Here is a 23,843-nt window from a genome sequence, read left to right on the forward strand (position 1 = left end):
CCCTAATACTAGGTTTTGGTATACCATTGCATAAATCCTGTATAGCATTACAACACCACCATTATTTTAAAAGCTTCATCATCCAACCAGATCAGATATCTAAAAATAACACCACCCCTAATTTGATGGCATTAGTCAGTGACCTCTCTCTACCGATCCTCTAAAACTGCTAACACTCATGAAACTGAACCAGTGGTAGCACTAGAACAACTTTTTAAAAAGTAGGAAAAGCTTACTCTACTCCTCACCGCTCCTGAGCAGAAGAGGATGGGAGGACAAACGGTTGCCTTCCAAGAGGACTAGAATCTAACTGGCATGCAATAACTGCTTCATTAGAAGGGCATTAACATAGAAACCATCAACTGTGATAAACAGGTGGTAGCACGGGTGAACATACTGACAAGGTGCCAGTGGCCACAGACACTTTTTCTTCTAGGACACATATCCGCTACAAAACATAAAAATACTAAAGGAGCTATAGAAAAAGGAATCAAAGAAAACTGGATGCCATATGGAATGAGTGCCAGGCATACCACACTCTTGAAAAATATAGTAATAGGCAAACAAAGCATTTGGCTGACTTTATATTGACTACATGTGCTTTCTAAAGTACAGCCTCCTACTCTGAAATGAAAATGAGGAACGAGATGACAACAACCGGAGGGGAGGGGAGAGTATTTCTGGGCATGGTCTCATATCAGAGCATTCAGATTTTTCACTTTGGATCACTGTTACAGTTTACACTAGTAGACCAGTAGTGACTAAGGGGAGGGGGAGATCGAATGGTGCCAGAAGGGCATGTAGTGTTTTGAGCCCTGCCAGGGGCTGGGCTTACAATGCTGGCAGGCAGCGATTGAGGGGACCAAAACCTGGTGATTGAGGTGGCCTGAAAGCTGGGAGGGCTGAGGGCCAGAGGCCCAAGGCCCAAGAGGGGGCGAAGCCCAACAGAGGCAAAACTAAGGCTGGCGCCCAGAAGCCAGGTCTGGTGTAATGGGCCTAAACATAAAAAGGTCCTGCTAGAGAAGAGGGGCAGAAGACAGGAAGGCCAAGGCCCCAGTAAGAATGTAGAGGCCTACGGCAGCCTGGCATTCACTTGTGGGCAAAGTGCTCTACCTAAATGATGACCATTAACACCCATGAAGCATGGGCATGGCTATAGGGGAAGTCAGAGCTATGAATTAGCCCTTAAGACTATTAGTGCACTCATGCAGATGGACCTGAAGGGCTCCACCTAGCGCCTGAGGACAGGTCAGGGATCAGTGGGTTCAAAAGGACATGGTATGGCTGCCAGGGGGTACAATGTCCCACCCCTGGGGCCTGGCACCTGTTGCAGTGCCATACAAGTAGTATGCAGCCATGTTTCCTCTAACCTCAGCAGAAATAGAAATGAAAGACAGAGAATGAACTAAAATATGAAAGCAACAAAGCTAAATGTTGACCATGCACTGCACAAGTTGGCAAACAGGAAAATTGCTTAGACCTGTTCAAAATGGCCAGTGACAGCAGAAAGTGTCCTACATGTTTTCTGCAAGAGACTGCAATGCCAACTGTCATTTAGATCAGTACAAATGATGGATCTAAACAGATAGAAAACTATTAGAGGGTCAAAAAAAATCACATCCTAAAAGTAACCATTGCAGCAAATGAGAGCTTCAGAGTACTAGAACACAAGTTTATATTACTATTTATGGAAACCAAGACTACAAACTGTTGTGTCCCACTTCCTTTGTAACTGACACTAATAGGTCAGAGAGTACACATGCTTCTATTAGCATAGTGAGTAAATGGGTTTTCCCCACTCTGCTGCAAGGCAATGGTTCCCTCTAACAGATTAATGTAAGCAGAATCTATTTAACATAAAACGAAAATGTCGGCAGGGTCTCCTTCCACATGATAATCTCCTACTTGACATGCAATGACATTATCCCACCAAAGCTGGAGACAAATTGTAATTCCTGTTGTAATTATAGGGTTTAATGGAAAAGGGGGATGGCTAGGTATAGAGCAACTATTCCCACCAGGACTCTTGAGGGTACAAATGGTACAGCCACATACCATTTATGTAATTGAGATACCATGCTGCGATTCAACCCAAAGAGAGACAAGAATCAAAAGATCACGACTGTGCAATTTAAAAGGGTCACGTGACTAATACACAGATTCCATTTTGATTTTTTTTAAATGGCTTCAATTTGTTCCAGGTGTTCCATTAAACAAGACATTTGCTTTTCTTTCTTTTTTAAGTTGATCCAGCAGGTTAGCTTTCAGCATAAGACAAAATATCATTTAAGTAGTTTTAAAAACAGCAGGTAATGGAAAGTTTATTTTTTTTAATCTTTAATAAATGTAATTAGTGATGAGAAACTAGATTAAAACTTGTGAATATTTTTTTAGGAAATGTTAAATGTAGAAAATCCTGATTAGGCATCACATAAATCTTTTAAGTCTAATGAACTCTGCAGCTAGTAATTGGTAACAATGACTTTAAAAATGTAAGTCCTAGACAAGCGATTATGTACAATACCATTAGTGTAGTAGATTGATACATGTATTAAATCTTGCCTGCAGACACATTTGAAGAGAGTCTTTTTATAATTCTTGAATGCATCTTCCAGACTGAGAAATTTAATACAGTATTCTATAACAGCCCATGAAAACTGAGTTTTGGACACTAGAAATATGTAAAGAATTTTTAGGAATTTTTTCGCTTGACCAGTCAAATCTACCATTAAAATTATGCTGCATAAGACCAAACTACTGGTTCCTAACATGCAAATCCTGCAAATTACTGATGGCAAGAACCACAGGACTTCCACTGAATTTTTGCTGTGTCAGTCTGGGGCAACTGCCAGAATAAGACAGACCATGTAGGACTGATTCTCTGCAAAAAAGCAGAGGAAGACTTTGAGTGTACCAATGAATTCCTGAGGGTGTGGCAATGGGCAGAAAAAGGGAGGTATAAGAGCAACAACCAATGCTGCAGAGGCAGTTGTACCCCCATTCCCAGCCCCTCTGCTCTCTCCCCCAGAGGGCAGGTAGACCATGCCATGGGAGAAGCAGCTCGGGACTTAAAGTCCCTGAATCAGGTAGGAATCTCCCCTCCCTCAATACCCCTGCCTTTCTCTTCTATGCTCAGCAGTACCACCCCTCCATTCCCTTTACCCCTTCTACTTACACCTCTGGGCACAAAAAAGGGGTCAGGGAGATCTGCTTGCAGTCCTGGCCATACCTGCCCAGCTGTAGCCAGAGCTCTAAGAAGCAGCTGCATGGGGAGCCGGGCTCAGCTAGGAACAGCAGTAGGACTGGCTGGGGAGGCATCCCCATCCTGTACCTGTTCCTGGGCTGGTGGGCAGCTCCTAGTGGTAGACTCAGGCCTGCTGCCACCATCCTCAGCTAAGTGCCTCTTCCCCCCTCCCCCAAGAAGTCAGCTGGGAACAGTGGCAGTGGTGGATACGGGAAGAGAGGTGCCACTGGGCCTGGAGGGGAAAAAAAGGGGGGGGTGAAGCAAGAAGAGAAAAGGGGGGGGGTTCTTACCCAATTCAGGGATTTAAAGTACCCTAGCTGCTGCTCCCAAGGCATGATTTGTAAAAGGGGGATGCAACCACACCACTGCATCCCCTCTGGGTCCGTCCCTCTGCATAACAGATCTAATCAGTATGCACAAAAGAGGGTTTACAGTATACACATCATGACTAAGGCACAACTGGAAGTTATGAGAGGAGTGATAGTGACAGTGAAGCTGTGCATGGAAGATTGCTTCCAGATACCCTGCACTGATTCTCCAATGCAAATCTTGTGGGCCCTTCATAAAAATAGACATTTTCAACTCACTATATATTATTACCGTCCCTAGATGTTTAATTATCAGAAGTCTGAGCCTAATAAAAGTAATTAAATCAAAAGTTTAATTTCTTTAATAATCTTTCGTCCGTCTTCCAATTTTTTAATCCACCTGGCCAATTCCAGCATGGGCAATAGTGTCACCACTCATACTTATTTATGGGGAGTAAGGCAACATAGACCTCTGCTCCAGGAATGTTTGCTGGAGGATCCAATCAAGATAGAAGCCCCTTCATGCTAAAACAGCAGTTACCAATCTTTTGGGGTTCATAACCCTGCTTTCAGAGTGAGCCACACTCATCCATGATACCCCCTACTTTGGGAAGCTCTAGTTTGCAACCCCTAGTCTGGAAACTTCTGGGTTGATCCTTAAATAGTAAACATGATCCCTATCCCAAAGGGTTTACAATCCAGTGCAAAGAACAGATGCAACTTTGACATGCTAGGTGAAACCAGGACTCAGAAATTTATCCATCTAGGAGATACAAGATTTCCATTGCACTGAAACAATTTTTGAATCCTGCCCACCTTGAGAGAGAAAGCTATTGCCTTACAGGTAAAAGCCGCTATTAGCAGCCTTCTGAGGAATCCAGTCCCCACAAATATTAATATGTTTCTGCTGAAACTGTCTGAGGCAGGTTTTCCTGAAAGATAACTTAAGTAAAAAAAAAAAAAATCTTGATCTCTTCAGATTTCACATTAAACCAAAATAGAAGGAAGGAAATAGCAGAGTTAAGGAGGCCGCTCAAGGCAAAACGAAAAAAAAAAAAGGCATCTTTCGCAAAAGGTGTGCCCCAGTAAGGAAGAAGATAGGGAAACTCAAAGTCTGGCAGGTCAAGTGTAAAAGCAAAGTGAGTCAGGCTAAGAATTTAAGGACTGTCTAGCAACAGTGCTAAAGTTAATAACAAAAAACTTGTTTAAATACATCAGAAGTAGGAAGCCCATGAGAGAATTGGTGGGACCTTAGATAATCAAGGTATAGAAGGTGTACTCGGGGATGACAGGGCCATAGCAGAGAAGCTAAATAAATTCTTTGCATCTCTTCTTATAGCAGAAGACACTGGGGAATCCCAGATCAAATCCTTTGTAGTAGATAGTTCTGAAGAGCTGGACCACACTGAAGCAATAAGAGAAGTTTTAGAATAGATTGATAAACCAAAAAATGAGTAAATCACCAGGACCAGGTGTCAATCACCTGAAGGTTCTTAAGGAACTCAAAAGTGAAACTGCAGAACTGTTGGCACTAGTATGCGACCTAGTGTTAAACAGCCTCTGTACCAGAGGACTGGCAAGTTGCTTACATAACGCCCTTCTTCAAAAAGGGATCCAGAGGAGATCCCAGGAACTACAGATCAGTGGGCATGTCTGCACATGCTAATAATGCTAAAGGCTTACTGTGCAGTAAAATACGGTGTAGTAAGCCTTAGGGCTGTGCAAAGCTTTGGATTGCGATTCGAATGCTGAATCTACGAATCAGAATCAAATCACTACCAGCTTTAGGCTTTCCGAATCAATTTGGAAAAGATTCAGCAATAGGGTATAATGGGGAAATCAATTAAATATATAAAAAACTTTGTTGTTTTTTGGTTGATTTGGAAGAGAGATGCAGCGGTGGTAGCTGCTGCTGAGGGCATGAAGCCTGCCAAGTTTCGAGGTGATAGGTGAAGCGGTTTCTGGGAAACTGCACCTCAAATCCTGAAAGTAAAACTCATGTCGTGTGTGTGTTAAGCCACAGTGGGGTGAAAACTGCAGGGGTGGTAGCTCTTGCTGAGGCCACAAAGCTTAACAATTTTCAAGGAGATAGGTGCAGCGGTTTCTGGGAAACTGCACCTCAAACTGCTGACAAGCAAAATTCATGGACATAGGTGACTGCGTCTGTGTGTGTCTGTGTGCGTGTGTCTTAAGGCACACTCCTCCCCTACAGTCTTAGTCCAGTCCACCACTGTAAATGACAGTAGGTTAAAATAACTTAGCTGGCTCAACACCAGGAGCACCAGCAGCAGCAAATGTAGCCAGACGGAACTGTCACAAAGCCTTTGTCTTTACTTCTTGCTATCAATTCCTTTATAAAGATGTTGTGTTGGATATGTTACTTCTGGTATGTGATGGCTTATCTTGTGTTTTTATGTGTATACATTTATTATGAAAAAAACAAAATAGTTAGAAAAATATATCTTAGAAAGCTTTTGGGTTGAAAAACCCTTTGTCAGGCTGAGGAAGTACCTGCAGCTGGTCCATCTCCTGGTCCTGGATGGAAAGAATAGTAAATAAGCCAGAGGCTGGCCTGGCACACAATGCAGGCAAGAAAGCCATTCAGTGAAAATGGAAAATGGAGGCATCAGGGGGTAAGGGACAGGCTGGAGTTGGGGGGGAAAGGGGGATGTAGCAGCACAGTAAAAGTGCAGAGGAGAGTCAGATGTCTGAGTTTTGCCTGTGGCCAGAGGTGCAGGGCCTCAGAACCCAAACTCCCCCTGCAGTTTTCACCCCCCTGTGCCTTAAGCACACACATAGTGTCACCTATGTCATGTCATGAATTTTGCCTGTCAGCAGTTTGAGGTGCAGTTTCCCAGAAACCCCTGCACCTATCTTCTTGAAACTTTGCAGGCTTTGTGGCCTCAGCAAGAGCACCATCCCTGCAAGGTTCATCTGAATCAGCCAAAAAAAACCCCAAAGTTATAGATATTTCATTCAGTCCCCATTATACCCTATGGCCAAATCACGAAATCTTTTCCGAATTGATTCAGGCAAACTGAATCAGAAAAGTGATTAGGATCCCCAAATAGAATCAGACAAATCCTAATCGAGTAGTTGCCTAGTTGCACAGGCCTAGTAAGCCTTCCTTGAGAGCACATCTACACATGCTCCCTCCTGCGAGCAAATCTGCTCCCAATGGTAGCAGCCCAGTCCAGGGCTATACCTACCCTGCTCTGGTCCCTTACAGCAGCCAGGGGAAACTCCAGGTTCACTCGGGCTGGCAGGGAGCACAGGGGCTGATCCTGATATACACAGGGCCAGGAGAGCTCTGATGGCTGCAGTGGCAGCTGTCTACTGACCCTGTGTACAATCAGGAGGGGGTCCTGATGTGCACAGGACTGAAAGACTGCTGCCACTGCAGAGCTCACCCAGCCCCATGCACATGGGGACATGACTCATGCCCAGAGAGGCTTCCCCAAACAGCCAGGGGCTGGCTGGGAGCTGTCCCGCCTCTGAGGCAGCTCTTCACAAGCCCCCAGCTGGGCAGGGAAATCCCCAAGTAAAGCATCACTGTCTATAGATGCATACTATTTACTGAGGAGCAAATAATTTTACGGCGCACTTAGCTCCCAAGGGATTTCCCCATCCAGGCAGGGGCTGGCTGGGAGCTGCTCCAGAAGCAGGACAGCTTCTGGTCAGGCCCTGGAAAATCAGAGAGCTCCCCAGTCCTTGTGCTGCACTGCTTTGGGATTAAAGGGAACATTTTTCCTGAACTGAAACTGGTTAAAAAAGGTAGCAAGCAAAGAGTAGGGCTAACTAATCACTTTTCAGGAAGGAGATATCAAAAGTGGGGCACAGCAGCATTCTGTGCAGGGCCCAGTTTTGTTTTTTCCAACTTTTTCATCAATGATTTGGAAATGGGGCTGCACAGCAAAATGTCTAAGTTTGCAGATAATACCAAATTATTCTGGGTAATCTTTTTGTAGCTCCTTTCGTCGGCTTACAATTTGATCTCACCAAAATAACTAAGTGGGTTAAAAACAAATGGCAGATGAACTTCAATATCAAATGCAAGGTAATGCATATGGGGAAAATAAACAGCTATACATGCACAATGATGGGTTCTGAACTAGCTGTTATAGTCCAGGACAGAGACCCTGGAGTCACTGCAGTTAGTTCTGTAAAAATACTAGCTTAATGGACAGCAGGGACCAAAAAAATGTCAATAAAAAGTGTTGAGCACTGTTAAGAAGAGAACTGAAAACAAAACAGAACATCGTCATGATGTCATACTCATCCATGTTGCACCTATATCTTGATACTAATAGTGTGCAGTTCTGTTCTCCACATCTCAGAAAAGCAGAATTAGTAAAGTGACAGAGAAGGGCAACTGGAGTGGTCAGGGGTATGGAGCAGTTGCCCCTTCTGTTTAGAAAGAAGGCTGGGGGAGTGAGGGGGAGGGGGAAACTATAGTAGAGGTCATGTAAAATCATGAAGGGTGTGGACAAAGTGAATGGGAAACTGTTATTCACCAAGCCCCAGAATACTTTAATTAGAGACCACCTACTGAAATTACAAGGAGAGGGGCTTAAAAACTAACAATTTTTTAAAATTAAAACACAGAACATAAAAATGTACCTGTGGAATTAATTGCCACAGGAGATGGTAGAGGAAAATAGCATAAGCAGGCTCTTTAAGGATTCATGGATGATAGATCTATTAACTGTTGACCAGAACAGTTGGAGATGTTTCCTCTGGAACTTATAAACCAAGAATAGTGGATGCCAGGGACAGCAATAAATAAAGGGATAGGTCACTCTAGATACATCTAGTTCAATGCTCTCCCTCTAAAGCATCCACCTCCGTCATGGTCTGAGAAGTTATCGGGCTGGATGGACCATTGGTCTCAATTGGTATGGTCCTTCTTATGGTCTTATGAAATAATGCCCTTTATGGTATCTAGACTGTTCAGTACACAAACTACACACTTTATTCATGTATTACACAATGCTTTGTAAGGCACTGCTGGAACTCTGGTCATAAGGATTTTTTTCCCCTTCTAATAAACACAATCTGCTTCCAGTGGAAAGAAGTTACCTTTTCTCAATGCTGCTTGTATCTCCCTCGTGTTAAGGCTTTGTGCAAAGACAAAAATCTGGGCCTCTGTATATAAAACCATTAGCCTCTATTGGTGGAGGTATTTGCATTTCTCACAATAAATCTGGGAACAGTGCACAGAACTAACTATACCAGTTCTGCCTCTATAGTTGACAGACACATAGGGCCTACTACATGAAGCAATGTCAAAACTCCTGACTGCAACGTTATTTGTAAACCTGCAAGATTAAACAGGCTGTATCTGTTCTTACTTCTGAACCATCTGTCACTCAAGTTATTTGTCACCAAGTACTGTTTTACATGAAAAAACAGGAAAACAAGTTCCCATCTCTTGATGTATATAGTTATCAAATCTAGCACTAGTTTGAACATAAAAAGATATGTAATACTATTAGGGCCTCATCAAATGTCCAGTGGTGTTTATAGGAATTTCCTTATATTTCAGTGGAGATCAAGCCTCTTATCATCATAGATACTGAATAAAAATCATTTGAAGATTTAGCTCAACCATATCAGCTTTTCAATGAGCTGATTGATGATAATGGATAACTTGTAGGTAAAAGTATGTAGAGAAAGTTAGTCATGAAATAAAATACATAAAAAAGGAATAATAAAAACCTGACAGCTGAGGAAAAAAGACTAGCCATGACAACCAGAAAAAAAAAGAAAAAGAAAAAAAAGAAAAAAAAATCAAATGAAAAGTGGCAATGATGTCCTAGTAAAATTCTTAGAACAAACTTATGAAGGAAGGGATGAAAATAAGTGAAAAAAAAAAATCAACTGCCAGTTATGCTGAACAGGACACTGGACTTTGCAACTGAATAGAGACAATATCCAATACAAAATACAATGGCAGCAAAGAAAGAAATAAAAAAGTGAGAAGAATCTAATAAGATTCAGTTGAATACAAAAAAGAAATAAGAATAATATTGTAAGTATTTGCTTACAGAAACCTTATGAATGTACAGGTAAATATGCTCAATTGTCCTCCTTTTAAAAAGGAGAAGGAAAAAAAGAAGTCTCCACAGTATTAGTAACAGGAATTTAAGATTCCCTAAAGCCCAGAAGTCATCAGTTAATATTCTATCGATATTTATTCCTATTCTAGTTCCAAATGTTTTCTTACCTTCTACACAAAGGCCAACATTTTATTGCTCCAAAACCTGAGGAGTTCTGCAATACTGAATTGGTTTCACCTACTTGCAGTGAGAGGCGTTTAAAAATAAAACTCTCCCCCTATAATTTTGCTGATTCACATTCACAGCTTAGCATCTGTGTACTGGTGTTTTAGCATTAAATGTGAAACCATGCTAATTCTCCTTCATACCATTCCTAAAAATACCCAGAAGTTGCAAAAAACTCTAGAACATCACCTCAGTGCAATAAGTGACTCACAGAGCAAATAAGATTGCTTATTTGCATAGTTTTGGAATTCTGATTACCACTAAAGAAGAAGACTTAGCAGTTCATGGATCCAAATATATAATTCTACTGTTATCCTTTACTGGCCCCCTAGAAAGCCATGCACTCTCTCTCTCTCTTCCTGGGCTCCCCTCCTCCCTCAAAAGTACTATTTGCACCTTGTGAAATATGGTATTTTTAATTCTGAGTGAGGTGAGCACACTCTTAGGTATCCCTTCTTCACCAGGCTTTAGGATAATTGCATTCCACTACCTTGGTGGTGCTCTGCAGCGAGACACTGACTGCTGCGAAGTTGCTAGCAGCAACGCCCTACGGGGAACACCAATCACAGACACGGCAGTATGAGTCAGCTCAATTCTCTGTTCCAGCTCTCTCTGCCTCCATTTTCCTTCTTCCAAGTAGCACCCACTTTAACGCACAAAAACAAGTCTTGTAGCCAACTGGAAACAAACCCTCTATACATAAACAGGCTAATAGGACTCCACTGATAGTTGTTCCAGTTGCAGCAGTCCCCACCAGGTTGTAGAACCTCATTTATAGACTATCCCAGACTTTGTGCAACAAACTACTAGAGTTTCAAAGCAGAACACTGTCAAGTGCTTTAAGAGATCAAATCACTCTGATATTAAGTCTGCTTCCAAGTTTTCTGGGAAGATTTCTCATTCACTATACTGGACATACAGATAGTGCAGTACAGGGGAAACTCATCTCAATTTATGTTGGTGACATCCAAATTTGGTCCACAACATCTTAAACATACTTTTAAGTAAGTTCTGATGCAAGTAGAATGATATCTTTATCTACAGTTCTGGAGAGCTGATTATATGGTGCACTGAGCCAGGCTCTCTGTGCTGATGTAAACTACCATGGCTATGATAGTCTTCAGATTCCTCTATTTACATCAGCTAAGGCTCTGGCTGATAGTATTTCTATTTAAGGGTATTTATACCCAAAAGATTACAATAAATTTTTTTCCAACCATTTGAATTGTTCTAATAAAAGATAATCAAATGTATCCAAAGAACCTTATTTGCCAGATATTACAAATGATTCAACAAGTCGCAAACTGTCCATGACAACCCAAGTAAAATGATAGAGGGCCCTTTATTAGAAAGTTTCTGTGAAACATTTCTAGTGCCTTCTCACTGAAAACTGTGGTGTACAACATACAGATAGCTTCTCTCAGTGGCAGGTAATGTTGGGTAAAATTCACACTCTACAGAGAGCCCAAGGCAAGGCTTTCCTCTTTACATCCCAATACGTGAACAGAAGCACGAGTTGAGCAGCCCCCGAGGGGAGCCTCAGTATTCTCTGCATATCACTAAGCCCTTTGCTGATCCTGAATAGGCTGGCAAATGTGTGGTCATTAGGGGAAGAAAACGAAAGGAGGCACTAGGGACTGTTTTATGCACAAATCTTGCATTAATTTAAATAAAGAGATTTGTATAGATAAGATTTGGAATCTACACTGTTACAGTGGATACGAATCCCGTGTAAAAAGACAAAGGGGCAGACTAGCAGCTGTGGAAAGCTTAATGAAATAATATTTGGTTGCATTCTGTTTTCCCCTCAAACAAAGCCCATTTCTGCTTTGTAAGAGGCAGAAACTAATTTCACCTTTAAAATATTTCTTAATTTAAAGAGTACTGATAGGCTGTTAGCAAAACAGCTTCAGTTTAAAATACAGCAATATTCAGAGCTTTTCAGTCTCCTTACTTCATCATGAGATAAAAATCAGTTGCTTCTCACTGGGCAGGTCTACATGTGAGCATTTACTGCGCAGTAACTGAAATTACTGTGCAGTATGGGCCCGCGTTTACACATGCACGTCCATACTTCACACTAAATACGGCAACTTCACTGACTTGAGCATAAATTAGATACCTGCATTATGCAGGTATCAGATTTACACTCAATGAGTTACTGCACAGTAACACACATGTAGATGCCTTCCTGTACAGTAACTCTGTGTGTGTGTGTGTGTGTGTGTGTGTGTGTGTGTGTGTGTGTGTGTGTGTGTACTGATTGGGACTAACACCTGCACCTGTAGATGCTGACCTATTCCCACTTACTTACAGTAAGATACTGTGCAGTAAATTTAAGCCAGCATAAATGCACATGTAGATACAGCCACTGTGTCTGTGTGCACTACTGTTCATTACTTGAAATTTTGTTTGAAATAAGCTTCGCACAAGAACAAGTGATGATAATTCTCATTTCTCCATGACGGAGGAAACAAAGAGGCAAGGACTGGAATGTTCATTTAAAAAAGTGGTGCTCCTTGTTGTCTTGGCAACCATTTAATAAGCTTTGCATTTATTTTTCACCAGAACCAGTGCAAGGTTTGTTATTGTTATAAGGATCCTACTGTATAAGCCACAGGAAAGGCTCCATTAATATTTCTATTCCAAATCCCATTTTTCATGCAATGGTAAATTATCTGTACAAGTACTATTCTGGACTATAGCTACACATGCAGAACAGCGAAAAGAAGTTTATACTGTTGATACTGGAAATAAAATGTATATATACATTTGAGAGCCAGTCCTACTCCGAGTCAGTGAGTATACTGCCATTTACTACAGTGGGACAGAATTAGGTCTCCGATTCCTCACAAAAACATGGATGCTCAGAGAGATGCATTGACTCCAGTGCCTCTCTTATACACAGTAGGTGTATGTTGGAGAGGACAGGGAATTGGCTTCCCCTCCCCTCTCTCTTTGGAGTAACATACCACCTTCAGGACTGATATAGCTTGTAAGCCACAAGCTTCTGTGGAAGATGTGAAGAAGTGTATTAACACATTTCCATCCTTGGGCAACCATTAGAAGGGCACACATTAAAAATATTTACATCATGGCTGCACCTAGAGACCTCAGCTAGGTGGTGGATCCCAGCATACTAGGACAGTGCACATAAGTGACAAGCCCCTCCTCAAAAGGTTTCTGCATTTTATTTACTTGGAAGGCTTGGTTTTAATTCTAAAAATTCCTGCCTTTTGAATATTTCAGGCTAAAAGCTCATCATTTAATCACATTTTACCTTATGTACCCTGAGGCCCACTGTAATCTCACCAGGATAATTTTCATGATGACCACTGTATTAGTTACCCAAATCCTGACAGATTCCAAGTTTCAGTCCTAAGTGTGCAGGGACAGCAGTTTCTCTCAAAATTTTAACTGCTTGCTGTGAAATCACTCCTTGTGTCACTACAGACTCAAGTGGCACAGCAGAAATAAGGTACTCAGACATTTTATTAACATAGTTTTCTTTTCATGGCACATTATGGAGGGCACACTGGAGTCTTGCTTGAACTGCCCCAGAGGCCAGTGCAAGACTTACACAAGTACTGAAGGTAGAGCTTGGCCTGGAGTGCCAGCTCTACTACTGGATTTTCTATATTTTTCATGTTTAAGAGACTCCTTAATGCTCTTTGAACATAGATTTTAAGGTTTATTGTTTAGAGACTTAGCAGTGCTGGAAAATACATTCATTACTGCTTGTCAGAGTTGGTGATGAATTCCAGTCACATACAATTAAGCTGTAATTCTGCACAATGACAGACTAAACAGGACTGTCTAGACACAAGAAAACCCCACACAGCTAAAGATACAATTCCTAGAGAATATTTTCCTACTGGATTTTATAATCTTTCCACTAGAAAAACCTGGAGTGAGCTGAATAATCAGACTCCAAGAATTTAAATGAAAGTAGAGGATTTGCTTAATTATTCATGCAATGCTATCAAACAGCTATGTCCAAGATGACATTTAGGAGGTGAAAATCCAAAACGTTTCTGCTAAATTAAAAGTAAAAATTGTTGGGTTTTTTTTTTTAAGTTGGTGAACTAAATTAGACATTTGCAAATTAACAATTATGTTTACTATATATTTAATTCTGCAAAAGGTAAGGCATGCAAATATTGCATATCCAAGTGCTCCTACTGCAACAATAGGAAATCTGGTTTATGATAATGGATATTTAAACCAAATAGTAAGGCATGTTTTTTGGGCCTCATTCTGCTTCAAGGAAATTCAGTGATTGCAGAACCAGGACCTGGATATTCACACCAAGTTTTCTTGTACTTGTTCTACTGTTTACCAAACTAGAGGGATAAATCCAAACAGCTACCAAGTTTTTCTAAATGTATAAAATTTATGGGTACTTGGTTGTTGACCTGCTTAGAGATAAATGTTGCAAGAGAAAGAAGTTACAGAAGACATTCCATTACATTATCCAAGTCTAACGGTCAATAATGTAATGCCAGAAAGACATAAGGATCTCTTTGTTAGTTTGTAATATCTGGCTCAAAAAGTCTGCCTTAGTAGCAAAATACAGCATTTCATAATCACCACAAGAACACTCAGAAGTTCTTAAGAGAAGTAATGTTAGTGTCATTTAGCCAATATTATGCTGCATGTACAGCTATATGGATGCCTACAATTATTTCTCCAGTGAAAGCAACCTGTATTCTTTTGAGAACATCATACCATGTTAACTTAAAATTAAGATTCATTTCATACATGCCCAAACATAACATTGATGTTCAAATGATCTGTTTAGAAATCTGCCAAACATTAGTTGTTCTTGAAGTAACAGTGGAGTCAATTCAGTTTCACAAAATACCAAATTTTATTTGTATACATCCTCGTGAAGAAGACACAAAAGGTCTTCAAAACAGCGTGAGGTACCTAGGTGAGGAGGAGAAATGGGGCTCGAGTCACAGGAAGCAGGATCCTCATCTCCCAACCACCTCTGGCAAAAATCAGCTGGAAGCTGTACTAAACTTTACACGAGGTACCTCTACAATCTGGGGATCCTGCCTTGATGGATGGCAAAGGACCTTGGAACTGGTCCAGAGGTACAGAATTTCTACCGAATTCTCCTGAAGGTCATGGATTTCTTAATGAAAGTGGAAGGGCTGGACATTCTTTTCACTCAAGAGGAAAGAGATGCAAGCATGCTTGAAGTGTCCCAAAAAACAGTAATTTGCTAAACAAAGCCTGTAAAGCAATAGCTAAATTTCAAGGATAGAGACAAAAACTTGCTAGGCATTTCCACCCCCACCTTTCTAAAAATGTTCTTAAGGTGAAAATAAACAGATGGGTATTATTAAAAAGGATTGATGTTTTTCATTCCTGGCTATCAATTTAATTTAAGCTCAAGTAAGGAGTGCCAAAAGTCACCATTCAGTGATGCACTTGACATGAGCTGGTAAACGACAGCCTTTTACTTAGGGTCCCACCATTTCCATCTCACAAAGCCACCATCTTTGCTACAGAAGCAATCACAAATAGCCATCAGTGGATGAGTATGGAGATATTTCCACCTTCCTGCTTCCACACAGAGGTTCACCTAAGACAGGACAATGGCACACTTAAGATTGAACTGTACCTGTTCTAATAAGAGACCTCCAGTCCCCAGGGCCACTAACCTGTCCCCTATCCTTAAAGGTCAGTTCAGTCAGAGAAATGAGTTGTGTCTAAATCTCAATAGCATCCAAGTATCCTTGTGCTACAGGTGTTTCAAATATAGTGTTGTGCATTCACAAAACACGGGGTTTAGTCATCTTACCTTAAAAAACTCACTATCAAAATATATTGCATCAGAATATTTTATTATTTGACGCAAGAATGTCTAACACTTATTTTTAAGACAGAATATAATCATTTTATACAAGAGGTTAAAAACTAAAACTAGGTCATGCAATATTTATTTTTTATGTAAAATTAAAAAATTAACACATACAATAGGGCAAACATCAATAAACAGTGAAGAGAAACCTCACCTCGAACTTCAGGAGAGAATCTAGCCGAATGGCGTGAAACAAAAAGTTTCAGTTCCTGATCCAAGTTGCATTCAATCAGATTTGTGTCCCATGAGCGAATTCCTAAAATTCAAAATACAAAAAAATTTATATAAATTTGACATTTATTTTAAAAGTTTTCAGTTGAGTATTTCTGGATTCTCATTCATAGTATCTGCTCAGTCACCCCATTGGAACATCATTCTAAGAATAAGTTATTTGACCTTATTACTGAATTACTGAGCATGCAGAAGTATTGTGGGGTACATGGTGATGATACGTGCTCCTGATTCAACTTGCTTATTAATAAAACTGCTTTTATTTATCATTAGCTGAAAAGCTACATTTTTCAGGGGTTATTTTATCTACAGTATAAGACCATTGTATTTCTTCCCTAGAAATGAAAAGTATCATCAGTTCGCACACAATCCATTGAGGTGAACTGATACAGCAGTCAAATATTGGACTGGCACCGATATAAAGAATATTGACTATATCAGTAATTGGCCTGAAGTGGCCGATAAATGCCCATGTGTGTGCACAGCCACAATGCAGCACACAGGCAGCAAAAAGCACAGCCCCAGGGTGTGGAGAGCTGTCTACAGCTGGTAAATCTGTTCTGGAAGGGGAGGGGCAGATTAATGTCCCCCATGCAATGAGGGACGGAGTGGGGCTGGGGCTGGGTTAGGCGCTGCCCAGCTGGAGCAAGCAAGGGAGAGAGCCATGGCTCATCCACGGAGGGGGAAGCAGCTCCCACTGCTACACCCTGCTAATCTGGGAGGGCATGAAGAGGGAAGGCGAATTCCCCCAGTTCTGTGCAGGGCAGGCTACAGCTGCAGGCTGGAAAAAAGGTTGGTGCTGCCTTGTGCTTGGGGTGGGCGACACTGGGAGGGAGCTATGGAGGGGGCAGGGGGACTGCAGCCATCCCAAATCTGGAAAAACATGCCACTTCCTCCCCAACCCCCGAACGAGCCACAGCTCTGTCCTGCACCCGCAGCACCCCAGCTGGGCAGCGCCTACTTTAGCCCCACTCCCTCTCTCACCATGGAAGGGTGTGGTGTTAATCTGCCCCCCCCCATGCCCCTTTCCACCACAGACTTACCAGCTGCACACAGCTGTATCAGAAATTGGATTGGTATTGGCCAATATGCCTCCTTAAAAACTGGCTATCAGTACCAGCCCCCAGAATGTCTACTGGTGCACCCCTAGTAATCCAGTATTAGCATATTTCTTGATGAGTAAGTTTTATTAGCCATGACCTCTCTCTTATTTTAAACTTTAAAATATGTTATTTTATTCATTTTGTCCCTAAAGTTCCGAAATTCTTGGTTTCCAAATAGAAAAAGATTACGGTCAATCTTTTATTAAAAAAGGAAAAACAAAACTTTGAACCTGTCTATCTAGTGTTTTCCCCCCTCTAGCTATTTATAGAATGAGATTCATGATACATGGATAGTACTGAAATGTATGTTTCCAAAACGTGTATAAAAAAATTGAAGTGTGATTGGGAAAAGTTTACTGGTTTAAATGTCATAGGAATGCAGCAACCAAATAATGAATATAGTAGTCCGGAATATTATGTTAAAACTCATGTTGTGCCTTAAAGAGTTGTAAACATCTGTACAGACAATTAGTTTACAGTACGATATAGCCACTGCCATCTTGAAAAAGCATTTAGAACTCCCCCCCCCCCCAAAAAGGGGGTGTTTACAAACTGGCCAAGCTGAACAGCAAAATCAGGGAAAGGCATGAGGGATGAGAAGAGTGTCTCTCCTTTTCAGAAGCCAATCCATGCAACTGTCAAGTGAAGTCTTTGTAGTCTTTAGCAATGGAGGGATTGGTTGTAGGATGAGGAGCTAGTGTGGATGTGGTCAAGTCATCAACATGACACTCCTCCCCCTCAGCATCTCTTCTGAAAATTCCACTCTAGTTTCATACAGCTATTTTAGTCTGAGCATCAATTTGTTCCTCACTTTCTACCAAAGCAGGGGAAGAAAAGGAGTTTGACTTTGGAGGGAGCCATGATGGGGTATGGAAATAAAGCAGGGAAACAGGAGCTGCAGGAAATTATTCAGTTGTCAGCACTTTCCATAGCTGGCCTGAAACATACAGATTTGAGGCTGGAATTCTCCAGACACCTCTGAGGATTTTCATTTCAAGACCCTTCCCATGGCCAATTCCACAGGCCCTAGAGAGAAAACAAAAAACCAAAACAAAAAACCCCCCATCTCTCTAGTACAGGGATAAGCAACCATGTGTGCCAGAGTAAGGCCATTTTCCTCAGCACAGCACAGCACAGTGGACCTGGACACCGGACAGCTTCCCAGAGCCCAGGCACAGCTTCATGGGGCTCTAAAGTTCTGGCACCAGTTCCATGGCAGCAGCAGCTGTGCATGCACCTCTGGGTGCATGGCTAGGAAGGGGTCTGGGGCAGCACAATGCTGTCTGCCCAGAGACATGCGTGCAGCTACCGCTGGCATGGACCTAGTGCCAGGGCCATGGAGGCCAGCACAGCTGTTTGCAGCCTTCCAGCCACCTGCTACAGCTGCCCAGAGCCTGGGCCAGCTGTGGAAGGCAGCTGGGAAACTGCAGACAGCTGCACTGGGCTCCAGAGCCCCGGCACTGGCTCTGTGGCAGCAGCAGGTGCATACATGGCTCACAGCGCATAGTACGGAAGGGGCTGGGGCAGCACAACACCAACCCCTCCCCTGCCGTCCACCCGGAGGCATGCGTGCAGCTACTGCCAACAATGAGGATTGGGCCTCTTGCGGCTCCCCCCATTTCTGGCATGTCAGATGGAGGCATAGGTGGAGGTTCGGGTGATTTTTGCACTCCAGCCAAAAAACACTGCCAACCCCTGGTCTAGTACTTCTTATAACTGCAAACCAGCTGAAATACATGTCCTCCTGCCCCACCACCATTTACCTGCGATTTTTGCAAGGGAAATTCATCTTTTGTTAGCTACTCAGATACATTACCTACTTTGTATGGTATCATAAGAACAGAGGACAGGAAGAGCTCTCAAGTCCAGTCATCTTCAGTCACATGCAACAAGAATATCCACTACAGCCCCCCTCACAAGCCTTAGCCACAGTACACAGTATTTCTCAATACTGTGTGAGAAATAACTCTAATGTACCACTTGTAGAGAAAGTTAGAAACACAATGGCGCTATCAATGTCTTGCCGCTATAATGGCAAGGAATGCTAGGTAAATATTTGCCTATGGAGTTGTACCTAAAATATTATCTTTCACACTACAAAGTACGGTAACCTCCACTCCCTAAAACCACTCCACTCCTTGCCAACCTGACCTAGTAGAAAAGTTCTCTTCCCAACTCCAGATCTGGTCATCAGAATTAAACTCATCATAAGCAAGAAACCAACTAGATCATTGTAGTAATAGTCATCCTACAATAAAACAATAGGGATCATAGAAAACAGCTTTGTATGAATTTTTCTTCATGTCAGATGACATGAATGTTCTTGCACTTGGACTTTGCTACTTTATAGTTAGGTAACTATACCTCTTAAAGGGAGTTCAGAAAAACAACTTCCCATACACTTTCATAACAGCTTAAGAAAGTCCCAAGCTAAACTATGGTGGGTCCTCTCTAGTACTTGAATTGTAATACTCTGTGTAAACTCTGGAAGTGAACGTTAATTGTGAACCATGTTATTTGGGTCACAAGTGTATGGCTATACCTCTCTGTGGTGCTAGAGACAGAAAACTTGAGGGGCAGTGGTGGAGAAGGTCACTCCCAGGGCATCTTCACCACCTCACTTCTGGTTTTGGTATATGCACTTCCTTCTGTTCTGGATGAAGTCATGTGTCTTGGCTGCATACTCAAATCCATGCACTAACACATCTGAAGAATGCACTTGGTTTTTTAAGCGTCAGAATATTTGTAAGTAAGAACAATAATAAATAAAAAAACCAAAAACAAGACAGAATGCCCAAGTTCAAGCATATCTGAGAAATGCTTTTAGTAAGAGTATATTGATCACGAATCACTTAGCTTAGCAATGGCAACTAAGCAAATCTTAAAATTTAGGAAGTGGACAGATGAAAACTGCTTTAAAAAAAAAAAAAGAGAGAGAGAGATGGGGTTGCATTCCACTTTGCAAATGAATCCAATTCAACCATCTTCCATGACCTCCTAACTTTCAGTGAATAAAAGTAACCTATTGGTTAAAAGATTACAAAATAGCTGCATAAGATCAGTTGATAAGCAGTACATTCTCACACTGCTTTAAAATTGTGTGATTTTTGTGTCAGTCATAAGGTGGCCTGAGGGTAGAGACAAGATAACAACTGCTTAGACAAGAGCTGAAGGATGTTGACTGCAGTAGTGTTGGGTAGGCAGACAACAGAGCATTTGATAGGCCAGTTAAACAACCCTAAATTGTAATTTAACAGTGTTTCAAGGACACAGTCTATCCTGCCATGGAATTTATTTTGATGCAAATGGGAAGTAAGTGTGGATTTATGCCAGGGGTGAGATTGCAGTAAAATAAGTGTACGAGACCACTCAACCTGCCAGTGTCTAAAAAGGGGACTGAAATTTAGAAAACTACCAACAATGCAAAAAGCTTAAAATAAAATTAAGCTGCAGCTAGAAAATGCTACTTCACAATTGAGCTTTTCTGATTAAATAGTATTCAAGTGATAAAACCAGGATTCTAAGGAACTAAAACTAAGGCTACATTAAAAGATGAGATACTTTGGTAAAGGAACAGTAGAATGGGGGTCAACCCTTTCTTTTGATGACACTGGGAAGGGAAGTGCCACATGACCATGGACTAACTAAACAGCAGATTGGACACGCCCACAAGTCTTAGACTGTATGCTAAAAATCAGCAGGCAAGTACTGAAGCTATTTTCTTCATATACATCCAAAAATCCAGCTTTGACCACTAGAAGCCAACTTTTTCAAACAATGGAGTTACAGAGAAAGATTCTATATAGAAGTAATATGGTCTTAAAAATGCAGCTGGTAAACCCACAAGAATCCCCCTGTTCTGAGATGTAGAGAGAATGACTCTGCATTCTTCCAAGCTGTATAGGATCAACCCACTGCTGTAAATTAATCAGATGTCATCTTCTCCAACGGTTCTCTTCAGTTCTATGTATGAATCCATACATTTCAGTGATGATGCTCAACAGACATAGCAAGATGCCAAAGAAAAAAAAAGTTACCAGGGACTCTAAACCCTGGAAAGCCCTGGTAAGAATGGAGGGTTGAAAAAAAAAAAAAAAAAACACTATTTTTTCTAGGACTGTCAGACATCATAGATAAGAGGAGATTTATCAAGCCCATATTTGCTCCACGCAAATACAGCTACAAACTCCCCGATGTGTTAATCCAGAGCACCACAGCTCAATCATCAGACCAAGGATATCTCCAGTAGTTGAATTCCTAGTCCAGTCATCTGACACCTGCAATAGTGAGATGACTTCTAATCCAATAATTTATGACCAAGGGTGTTCCTGAATATCTAAAATTGAGAGAGTTATGCTTAGTCATTTTAGGTAGCAGCAATGGAGGCTATGCAGCAGAAACTGCACTGTAGAAGCTTCAAGAGCTTGAAGAGGATTTCTTCAGAGGAAGGATGACATCAGATGTCTTGAGGGCAGAAGATATATCCATTTGCTGTATAAATATTTAATCATTTAAGATGCATCCAACATAGTTTTAATTCAGTCAAGACTTAAAAATTAGGGAAGTGCAATGATCGAGAGGCCGTAAAATTACAGAGCAACAGCATCAGCAGGTTTCAGAAGACAATGGGAGCTATAAGGATAAACAGGTAATTATGAAGGTGGTTAGCTGTGACTAGATACTCCTTCACCAAAAAGAAAAAGAATAAACCCACAATGAAATAATGGACTAAAGCAAATGGATGGTGAAGCAACAATAGGAAGAGACGATCCGAGTCCTTTTTGGACTGCTGAACCACACCTACAAAGCAGAAACATAACCAATTCCCTGCTTAAAGGTCTCTCCCTAACAATGGCAATTTTCTGGAAAAAAAATGTTGCCTTCATCAGGGCAAAATATGCTGGTGACAAAACGCTGGTAGCAAAATTCCACCCCCAAACTACATCTAGGAATGATTGTGTTTGTTATTGCATAGCACTATTGTGCAATCAGAGCATTTTTGTTCTCATACACAGGAGCCCATCCTTATAAGAAACAGTATCATACATTTGCTGAATAAAAAAAAAAAGTCAGTGATTTTCCCTGATCTTTGGATAGATCAAGTACTTTACAGAAGAAAACAAAAAGAGCAGAGCAAATAAAACAATGAGTCATAGCAGCCTGTAGCTGGGTAATGGGAAGACAGAGTGAAAGTCCTGCTATTTAATTTTAATTGCTTAAATCTTTATTGCTTATTTTAATGGGGGGGGGGGGCAACCCACTATTAAGCCTATTTTCTATAAAATTCTCCAGCCAACGAAAAGGGGGGGGGGAGGGGGGGACAACAAAAAATGCAGTGCTGAAAGTTAGGGACAATGGAAGCAGCTGCATTCCTGCCTGGGGGCCCTTGCCCATGAAGGGCAAGCCCCCCTCCCGGTCCTCTCGATGTTGTTCTGCGGTGAACAGGCGCAGCTCGTTTGTAAGAGCCAATTCTTTTGTAAATGTCTCCCCCCGCCCCCGCCTGTGTGAACGCCCTTTGTCCGTTGTCCGCTATGGGCTGCCATAGGGACCGCAGTGCGGACTGCACCACGCCCACAGCCGGCATCTCCGGGCAGAGGCTCCAGCGGCGCCCGGAGGACAGCGAGGAGGCGGCTGCGGGACACCCCGGCGACCTCCGCAGCAGCCCCACGGGCGCGGCGCAGCAACAAAGGCGGAGGCCCCCCATGCAACAAGACCCGGGGAGCAAACCCCGCTCCGCCACGACCTTCCCCGTGTGCCCGCGTGGGCGCGGCAGGGGCCCGAGCCAACTGCGCATCTTTGTGCGGGAGCCGCCGCCCCCTCCGCGCTGCTCGGTGCCCGCAGCGCCCTGCCCGCTCCTTTATGTCTGGAGCGGCAGCGTCTGCACGGCGGGCAGACAGCGGCGGCCGGGGGGGGCCGGTTTCCTTCTGCAGCGGGAGACATGCAATAAAAAGCATCCGATGAGCACGGGCGAGGGCTCCCGGGCACAGCGGGGGGACCCCCACCCCCCTGCAGGGGTGACACCTGCTGACAGTGGGGCCGGGCGCTGCTGCCGCGGGCGGCGGGCGCGGCCCGTCCCCGCGCAGCGGGCCCTGCTGCAACCTGTGGCAGCGCCGGCCGGGCGGGCAGGGCTCCTCACCCCGCTCGATGTTGGCGATGGCGCGGCGCAGGTGCTCCTCGGTGACCAGCTCGCCCAGCACCACCAGCAGGTAGAACTTGCTGTCCAGGAAGCGGTGCGAGAGGCTGGGCGCGGGGGAGGGCTGCGGCGCCGGCAGACTGCAGCACGGCTCGGGCTCCGCTTCCACCAGCACCGTGGCCATCCTGCCCGGCCTCGCCGCCTCCTCGGCGGGCTGCAGAGCGGGGTGGGCGGCGCGGCTCGAGCTCCGCAGCGGGCAGCAAGGGAGTGCGGCGGGCGCGGAGGCGCCGCGCTTTTATACGGAGACGCTGCGGGCGCGGGCGGGGCGGGGGGAGGAGGAGGAGGGGACCCGGCACATCCCGGCGCGGCTGCTCTTCCAGCATCCACAGCTGATGTCATCTGCAGCAAATCATCCCCGGCGCCGCCGCCGGAAGCGCAGGGCCGAGGTGGGCAGACAATGCCCGGGGAGGCCGGGCAAGGTGCGGGAGGGAGGGAGGGAGGCTGCGGGCCGGCCCTCCGCGCGGGGCCTGGCAGGGGGACAGGCCCGTGCCCCCCGCGGGCGGGGCACTGGCTTGGCTGTGACAGGGGACATCGGCCTCTCCTCCGCCCTTCCCGGAATGCCCCCAACAGCCGCGGGTTTCATTTGGCCCCTCACAGAAAAATGCCAG

The 23,843-nt window shown here is 43.3% G+C and overlaps 1 protein-coding gene across 1 annotated transcript in view; it reads right to left on the bottom strand.

The window, feature by feature from the left end:
* The window catches only part of MAP1B (microtubule associated protein 1B), a 103,033-nt gene extending 79,531 nt beyond the window's left edge, over positions 1 to 23,502 (bottom strand). The window contains exons 1-2 of the mRNA XM_090038133.1: positions 23,179 to 23,502; positions 15,863 to 15,964 (exon numbers count right to left, since the gene is read on the bottom strand). Coding sequence (XP_089894259.1) covers positions 15,863 to 15,964; positions 23,179 to 23,359 — 283 coding nt within the window. The 5' untranslated portion in view covers positions 23,360 to 23,502. The remainder of the gene's footprint in view (positions 1 to 15,862; positions 15,965 to 23,178) is intronic.
* Between the last annotated feature and the right edge of the window lie 341 nt (positions 23,503 to 23,843).

Source organism: Crocodylus siamensis, chromosome 3 (assembly GCF_052110815.1).
Source record: "Crocodylus siamensis isolate JL-2025a chromosome 3, ASM5211081v1, whole genome shotgun sequence".
NCBI classification, from domain to species: Eukaryota; Metazoa; Chordata; order Crocodylia; family Crocodylidae; genus Crocodylus; species Crocodylus siamensis.